At 45.3% G+C, this 9392-nt stretch overlaps 1 protein-coding gene across 2 annotated transcripts in view; it reads right to left on the bottom strand.

Moving 5' to 3' along the window:
• Nucleotides 1-252: 252 nt before the first annotated feature.
• LOC116938923 (up-regulator of cell proliferation-like) overlaps nt 253-9392 on the bottom strand; it is a 43276-nt gene continuing 34136 nt past the window's right edge. For both annotated transcript variants that reach the window (XM_076060766.1, XM_032946652.2), the window contains one exon: nt 253-6463. In XM_076060766.1, the coding sequence (XP_075916881.1) occupies nt 1642-6357 (4716 nt within the window). In that variant the 5' untranslated portion in view covers nt 6358-6463 and the 3' untranslated portion in view covers nt 253-1641. The remainder of the gene's footprint in view (nt 6464-9392) is intronic.

Raw genomic sequence — 9392 nt, 5'->3', positions numbered from 1 at the left:
AGATTGCCTCTCGCCTGATTCGGAGTGAGACCTCTGCTGTTAAACTGGAGCCGGTCATAAGCACATTGCCCAGGTATGGAAAACTCTCCACTCTCTCCACAACTGCCCCATCACCGATTGGGAGTTGTGGGGGTGGAGTGTCCGATGGTACAAAATACCCAGGCAGGTGCTTAGTTTTGGTGGGGCTGATGGTAAGGCCCCACCTCTTAGTGGCACGCTCCAGTCTCAGCAGCAGCGTCTCCAACTCCTCCTCTGAATGAGCAGCTATTACCAAATCATCGGCAAACATAACGTGGTTGAGCAATAGGGAGCCATCCCTTGACCGCACACGGGCATCGATCAGCCTCCCATTATATCTGTACCAAATGGAGATTTCCCCGGTACATCTATTGAAGACTTCACGAACTACGTGGCCAAAATAGATGTTAAATAATGTGGGAGCAAGAGGACATCCCTGTCGCACCCCAAGGTGTACAGGGAATGGCTCTGACTCCCGGCCACGTAGTTTTACCCGGGCCCGCTCACCATCATGAAGGTCCTTAATGATCGTGAGCAGAGGGTCACGGACTCCAAAAGCACGAAGAACAACCCAGAGCCCAGGCCTACTGATGGTATCATAGGCCTTGGCCAGGTCAATAAAGCAGAGATGTAGGTCTCAAACTAAACACGACTGCATCACGGACATTATGCGAGAGCCGGGGTTGCCCACAGGTAACTGCCATAAGGTTCACTTGTCATTGGTGTCTGTGCGTGTGTGCGTGCCTCCTTGTGTGTCTGCGTGTGTGCAATTGTGATGAGTCATTGCCCCTATGCCAACAAGCAAGCCAGCATCAGCACTCAAGTCAAAATAAAACAGATTTTCTTTTTCTATTCATGTTACTTTATTTTATTTCCTGTGCAGTATTTTTTTTACCATTGCTACTAATGCATGTACAATATTATTTTTTTAATTATGAGATTAACGTTTCCCTGTTGAACCGTAACACATTCAATAACACTGACTGTATGATCATTTAAATACGGTATATTATTGTGTTCCCACTGACGAACTAATTATTCATAATTATAAGTAAAATTTGCCACTGAGCTAAGCTATTTCTCAAGGGTGAATCAGCCGGCTGACAATATCAAATCATTCCACAATTACAGATTTTTTAAAGTGCAATTACGTTGTAAAATCACATTCACACTTGAACTTTATATAATTCCTTGGATTAAATAATACTTTTTTATTTCCAAACATTAACATTAATCTTTATGCGGGTTATTAGTTCATGAATTGTGCTGTATATTGCAGTTCAGTATGGTAAGTCCTTGCTTAACGCGTGATGTTCGCACACCAACGTAGTTCTTTCCAACACTTTTCTCACAACGCGAAACGCGCACCGCTAAAACGCAGTTTTCGAGTGGTCGATGACGAACTCCTTTGTTGAGCTGCATGGCTGAGTAGTAGAGTGATACAGTACACAAAACGATTCAGTAACAGAGCAGCCTACCCTTAGTTATTTGTGTGCGTGCGTAGTATTTCACAAAACTTTGTCGTTACATTGTTTATGAGGAAATAGTTTTGGCCCAACACGTCATTTTCAGGGAGGCACATACTCCTGCGTTAAGCTGGGACTCACTGTACTTACATTTATTTCACTCATTGATTACAATGAGGCCGTACATTCTTTGCAAATCGCGTTCCACTTGTTCCTTGGTAATAGATTTCCATCCTCTCGGTATGTCTGCCGGCTGGGCGACTGCACGCTCAGCGAACTGTTCATTGAACTTGCAGAATACGAATCTCCAGAAGAGTGGGGCCTCTAGTGTGGAACTTTCCGGAATATCCCAAGAGCCGTAGTATTCATTCACATTGCGGTAGTCTGCATAACGAACGATTTTGCTGTTAGTGTCAACGTTGGAAAACGTATGTACTTTGAAAAAGAACAAGAATCTCTTTGCAACAGAGGTGGTGCACACTTCGACGGACAGCTTTTTGCGCGAGTCCCACTTTTGGCCGCAGAGGCCTTGAGGGTAGTGCAACGTCGCCCGATGCTCCCTGTGCTCTCCACCACCCTGGTCGCATGGTGCCTTGCACAGGGGACAGGCGTTGCCGCATCCGGCCAACAGCTTAAAGAGCTCTCCATGCGGCTGCACGGTCAGTCTGTCCAATTTCCCCTCAATGTCGTAGGACTTCTCGAAGTCGATGGCGACCTCGCGGCTCACTCGATCGATGCCTCCGTCTAGCGACTCGCAAAACCGTTTGGCACTGTTAGAGTCTTGGAGCATGAACGGGCCGATGATGTCGAGGGCGTACGTTTTCATGACAATGTCGCCCGCCAGGGATAGCTTTAGCTTTTGCAAAAGGTCAGAAACCTTCACCGGAGTGGATTCCCTCAGGAGAGATGACACGACTCTCTTTGCTCGTTCCGATTTTTCGAACAAGATACTTTTTGTCAGATAGAAAATATCTTCTCTGTTTTGTTCGCAGTAACTCACAACATGCTCCCTTATCCACGTTGTCGTAAACTCTTTGTAATCGCTTAAGAATCCGTGATATAAGTCAAAATTATCTTTCTCCAGTAAATCGGATAAGAGAGAATGTTGGAGGTTTTTACGATCGAATAACTTGATACATTTTCTTTTGATATATTCCACAATCTTTGGACCTAATTCTTGGTCTATGACTTCTTTCAAAGCAGGCTTGAGGCATTGATCGCAAAAGACCATTGCAATGTTTCGTGTTTCATCGCCAGTCTTATACATTTCCGCAAATACACTGTGATATTTCTCCTTCATTGCTGGAAGTTGATTCCATGGGTTGTTTTTCTCAACAAACTCTTCATGTTGATGTACGAATGGACCAATGGCAATTGCACAAATATGAAGCTTGATGTCCACGACAAAGTGTTTGCCAAAAGGAATTTTCTGTTTAGTTCCTCTCTGCAGTTGAGAATCTACGATTGTGAAAAGCTCATCCCAATAAGTAGGGAGGTAATCATTGTTTGACTTTTTCTTGGTTTCTATCAAATCTTTGCATTCCTTAATTATGTTATAGGACAAATCATACAGCTCTGATGGTATGTGGCTAATTTGCAGAGAAGACCCCGTTCTCATAAACCAGCCTTCTATGTGCTCATTTTTCACCTGGAAATTATGCTTCTGCGTGCATAAGATGGACGGATCGCGTAGCTTTTCATTCACCAATGCTTTATAGCGCTGTGTATTATGGCAAAGCCGTTGCTGCATGTCTTCCTTCACATTGCGCCTCCTTATGGATTCTTTCGGAAGCTTTGAAACCGTTCTTGACCACATTTCCTCGAATTCCTTCTCAATTTCTTCGTCAGTCAAATTAGTTTTGCCAAATTTGCATTTCTCCAGAATATCGTTCACGCTTTGCGAGATGGTCTTCCTGTACTGGTCCTGCAAAGTGTCCAAAGCGAGGAGACATTCCCTCTTACAGACGGTTTCCTCGCACTTGTCAAGAGCTTCGGTAAGTATTTGCTCAGCCAGACGCTTGGTGCTAATGTTGAAATCCTCTTTGTATTTCACAATGAGGTGAGCGTCTTCAGAAGGTTTTGAAAATAAATCCTCTACATGCTGTAAAAGCAGTGTCTTGTGATTGTTGACTTCTTCCCTTCCTTTCTGTTGTAACCTCTCATGCGCATCATGCAGCTTGTCCGGTACCGTGTTCATTATGGTGTTCTGTGCAAGTTGTGTCCAGGAAAGGAGATTTCTACGAAACTTCCACTCCCAATCTGCATATGTCGTACACAGTTTGTTATATGCCTCAATGACCAATATGTTTCTGAAGCTAAAGATGAACGTTTCCTTTTTTACTGAGTCCCATACCGTCGACATCCACTGTCCGAACTCGGATAAGCTACAGGGTTTCTTCAACTTTAGTTTTTCTTCGAAGATGTGAGCCTTAAGTTGAAATACTTGTTCAGTATATCCATAACTAACAGGAGACATGGCAGAACAGCCAAACCAAAGTCCAGGAATGAACCAGTTGTCTTTGTTCATATCGTGTGCTATGACGTCGGTAAATTTGTTGTAGTACTTATCTTTGTGCTCCATTTTCGCTGCTGCTTTCGTCATCTTGTCCAGTTGATCCAGCAGATATTTCTGATCGTTGAGAGTCTTGGCCATTGCAGATACGCTATTAAAATTCTGATGAACGAATAGGCAGTGTGGCTTTTTGCCGGCCTCTCTCATCCGTAAAAATGAATGGACAACAACCTGCAGTACGTCTTTCATCTCTTCCGCATTTTCCGTGGCCAAGTTAACAATGGCGACGTCACTCAGGGCAATTACCACTGTGGCTAGCTCATTATCGCGCTCACAGCTGTCATCGAGATTTGCGAGCTGCGGCGCCTTCAGCCCTTCTGTGTCGATTACCAGCAGGAAGTCAAAGCCGAGCTCTCGCTGCAAGTTGTCATCAACATGGAGCAGCTGCACGAAAGCGCCACGAGTGCATCGACCGCTGCCCACGGCGAACTGCAGGCCGAACATGACGTTGAGGAGTGTTGACTTCCCCGAGCTCTGCACCCCCAGCACAGACACGACGAAGACTCGGGGGTCACCGCCCAGCTGGGTGCGTACTTCGGCAAGTACGTCCATCACCCAGTCAATGGGAATGCAGCCAGTATCTCCGTCGAGGAGCTCCATGGGGAAGCCATTTATGAGCAACTGAGCCATGACCGATGGAAGCCTCAGGAATTGAGGATTGCTTCTGCTTGCTTTGGAAGCCTCGTATATCTGCTCAAGTTCGCGCATGAAGTGCTCTAGACCCACCGGGGAGTTAGCAATCTTTGCATTGGTTTGTTTAAGCGCTTCTTTGTCATGGTTTGGGTCAAAGCAGAGCTCCTTGAATTTTTCTTCCAAAGGAACGATAATGTTGCTTGACAATGCATCGAGCTTCATTTTCATTCGCTGCAGGAACAACACTTTTTTGTCCACAGAAAGTTCGAGGCACGCCGAGATGAATGAGTCCACCACATCGGGAAGTTCCACTTTCGCCTGCTCGTTGCGGATTTGAATTTTATGTTCACTCAGTTGTGCAATGTACTCATTGATGTCCACATCTCCTCTATGTCTCAAGCGATTCATCTCCTTGTCCTTTCTTGACCATTCCTGCCAGAAAACCCCCTGAGCAGCTAGCAACGTCGCTTTTACAGATTCCTTATCCTTCATTTCAATCTCGCTGACAATCCAGTCGGCCACAGTCACGGATGCCTGGCAGTCGCTACAAACTTCGTCGGTCATGATGCATAATTTTGGGTCAGTTTGAGACATGTTTTCCAAATTTTTCGATGCCTTGCTGTATCTCAGCACGCCGTCGATGCTGCCATTCATATTTTTCAAAAACACGGTCTGATTTTGATTGCCCCAGATGTGAACATTTTGGTTTTTCAATTTCAGTTCAGTCAAAATCCTCCTGACACTCCCCTCAGTTTGGCTTTGGTGCTTCACATCAGGATTAATCACGAGAAAGACGTTTGAATTGGGATCGAAGCTCGAGGTTAAAAAGTCGCAATCTCTTTTGCCAATGTTGTCCACAACAACGAACACCGCGGCCGAGTTCGATTTCAAAAATTGGAACTGAGCCAGGCTGTTGCGCATGTCACCATGGAGATTCGCCACCGCGAATATCTCCGGGAAGACGTCGATGGTCGATTCCCCACATGGCAGGTGAAAGCAAACTTCGACGAGGCCATTGGAAATCCTTCGGGGAAATTTTCCGCATTCCATGTCCCGGTGCACGAAGAAATTGTGTGGCTCCTTGCAGACAATGGAGTTGATGATCGATGATTTAGAGACCCCGCACTCTCCAATTCGCACAAAAGAGATCATTGGCATCGCTGTAGTGACAATCGCTTGCTCAATGTAACCTTTACTCTCCTCTTTAGAATGTGGTCTCCATTTGTGAACCACTGCCCTCATGGCCCAGAGCAGGAAGGTGATGCTGCCCTGACTCACGTCGGGCAGCAAGAGAGGCAACGCGAACTGACACAGAGACATCTTGACCATGAGTGTCTGCTGCAAGAGGCTGTCTGAACAGAGGAATACTGCGGTTATCAAGTCCAGGATGGTGACGGAGTACACTTCTGGATCAAGCACGCTACCCAGAGAGAACTCTTCTTCATCGTTTGCATAAGAACGATATATAGGCGTGGTTCCTTGACTTAAACTGTATTCAGTGTTTCTAGATTTCCCGTTTGCCCTCATTACATTGTACAGGAAATGCATGGGGAGTTCGTTCAAAGACGTGGGGTTTTTTCTGAAAATAGAAGCTCTGGTTATCTTTAAAACAGAGTTGAGTGTCAATTTTTGAGGGTAGAACTCAGTCAAACCCAAATCACTTAACATGGCATCGAAATCACTTTTTATTTTAACATCAACTTCTTTTGGCGTTTGCGAATCGGCGTTAGCACGGAGGTGACAGGATGAGCCATCTCCTCCTTCGTCTTGACAGCTGTAACAAACAACGAACACAAAAGTCAGGACATATAGGGTTATTGTTATACAGGTGGCCCAAAGATCAGGACAAATTGGGTTAGTGTAATACAGTGTGGCCCAAAAGTCAGGCAACATGGTTATTATTTTACAGGGTGGCCAAAAAGTCAGGACACATAGGGTAGTTATTATACAGGGTGGCAAAAAAGTCAGGACACAAAGGGTTATTGTTATACAGGGTGGCCCAAATGCCAGGACACATAAGGTTATTGTTATACAGGGTGGCCCAAAAGTCAGGACACATAGGGTTATTGTTATACAAGGCGGCCCACAAGTCCAGCACATAGGGTTGTTAGAATACAGAGTGGCCCAAAAGTCAGGACACATAGGGTTGTTATTATATAGGGTGGCCCAAAAGTATGGACACATATGGTTGTTATTATACAGGGTGACCCAACAGTCAGGAAAATAGGGTGTTTTCTTATACAGGGTGGCCCAAAGGTCAGGGTACATAGGGTTATTATATAGAGAGTGACCCAAAAGTCAGGACAAATAGGGTTATTATACAGGGTAGCCCAAAAGTCAGTAAACAGATGGTTATTCTTATACAGGGTAGCCCAAATGTCAGAACACATAGGGTTATTTTTATACAGGGTGGCCCAAAAGTCAACACACATAGGGTTATGATACAGGGTGGTGCAAAAGTCAGGATACATATGGTTACTATTTTACAGGGTGGCTCAAAAGTCAGGACATATAGGGACGTTATTATACAGGGTGGCAAAAAAGTCAGGACACATAGGGTTGTTATTATACAGGGTGACCCAATAGTCAAGACACATATGGTGTGTTTTATACAGGGCGGCCCAAAGGTCAGGACAAATAGGGTTATTATACAGGGTAGCCCAAAAGTCAGTACATAGATGGTTATTAATATACAGGATAGCTAAAAAGTCAAAACACATAGGGTCATTGTTATTCAAGTTGGCCCAAAAGTCAGGACACATATGGAAACGTCGTGAGAATATTATTGTGTTATTTTATTTTATCAATTTATTATTTTGTTCTCATTCTACGTGACTTTACCGAAAGAACCAAAGAAGACATATGGTTATTGTTATACAGGGTGACCCAACAGTAAGGACACATAGGTTTATTATACAGGATAGCACAAAATTCATGACACATCGGGTGGGAATTATACAGGGTGACCAAAAAGTCAGAACACAGTACTATACAGGTCAGGGCACATAGTTTTATTGTTGTACAAAGTAGCCCAAAAGTCAGGATACATAGAGTTATTATTATACAGAGTGACCAAAAAGTAAGGACATATAGGGTTATTGTTATACAGGGCGGTTCAAAAGTCAGGACACATATGTTATTGCCATATAGGATCACCCAAAAGTATGACACAATGGTGGTTATTATACAGGGTAGCCAAAAAGTCAGGACACATAGCGTCGTGATTTTGCAGGGTTGCCCAAAAGTCAGCACACATAGGGTTATATAGAGTGTGACCACAAAGTAAGAACAAATAGTTATTATTATACAGGGTGGCCTAAAAGTCAGGACGCATATGGTTATTGTTTTACAGGGTGGCCCAAAAGTGAGGAAACACTTATTATATAGGGTGGCACAAAAGTCAGCACACAGGTTTATTATACAGGAAGGCTCAAAAGGAAGGGCACATAGGGTGGTTATTTTACAGGGTAGCCCAAAAGTCAGGACACATAGGTTTATTATACAGGATGGCACAAAATTCAGGACACATAGGGTAGGAATTATACAGGGTGACCAAAAAGTCAGGACACAGAGTTAGTATTATACAGGTCAGGACACGTAGTTTTATTGTTGTGTAGTGACATTGGGGGTGTCACTGTATGGTGCCGTCCCAGAAAAGCCGCACTGTTCGATGTTCCTACATCGTGGACAGCACCGTGTGGGTGGCTGTGTGTAATACCAGCCTTAGCGGGGCTTGGTGAGCACTGGGATAGTGCGGGCACCACGCACAGTATGTGGTGGGGGCTCTCACGAGGGGGAGTGGGTGAGTGTCAGCCCAGGGGCAGGGTTGCCCCTGGCCATGGCACTCTGGTTGATCCCATAGACACGTGATCCAGAATGTCCACACAGGGGGCCCCAGGTGGGGGGGTTAGTGGGTGATCACATGTCCAGGGAGAGCTCTTGAGAGGGATTGATAGGGAACGAGAATGCTCGAGAAGGCGGGTGGGGCCCAGGGCGGAGCGACCCCGACCATAGGGGGATATAAGACGGGTCCCTGGGAGGGACCGGGGTCTCTTAATTTTACAAGCTGGAAGCTCGCCGTCTCAAGCTGAAAGCTCTTCGTCCTACGAAGAACCACGTAGTCAGAGACCCGAGTCAGGGTCCGAACCTTCGTAGCAGTAACTCCTCTGTATAGTGTAGTTAGCTGGGTGGTCACCACCCTAGGTTGTATCTGGTAAAGGGGCAGTTACCCCTTTGTGTTACGGCGTTACAAATATGTTACCTCTAAAAGGAACAATGTCTGCGACTCAGTTGGACTCACTACAGTTGTACAATGTAGCCCAAAAGTGAGCACACATAGGGTTATTATTATACAGGGTGGCCCAAAAGTAAGTACAGATAGGGTTATTAGTATACAGGGTGGCCTACAAGTTAAGAAACAGGCATATTACATAGGGTGGCCTAAAATTAAGGACACATAAGATAATTGTTATACAGGGTGGCCCAAAATTGAGGAAACATAGGGTGGAAATTATACAGGGGGACCAAAATGCCAGGACACAGAGTTAAGGTGGCCCAATGGGTGGCCCATACCTCAGGGTACATAAGTGTAGTGGCATCGCGGGATGTCAATGTGCAGTGCCAGCCCGAGAGAGACACGGCGTGCGGTGTAACGACATCGCGGGTACCACAATGGTGTGGGTGTAGTACCGGCCCTAGAAGGA

The sequence above is a fragment of the Petromyzon marinus genome, chromosome 5 (genome assembly GCF_048934315.1).
Source record: "Petromyzon marinus isolate PM22_M1 ecotype Great Lakes invasive population chromosome 5, UKy_Petmar_22M1.pri1.0, whole genome shotgun sequence".
NCBI classification, from domain to species: domain Eukaryota; kingdom Metazoa; phylum Chordata; class Hyperoartia; order Petromyzontiformes; family Petromyzontidae; genus Petromyzon; species Petromyzon marinus.
The sequence above is the reverse complement of the archived record's forward strand: the minus strand, read 5'-3'. Positions and strand labels throughout refer to the sequence as shown.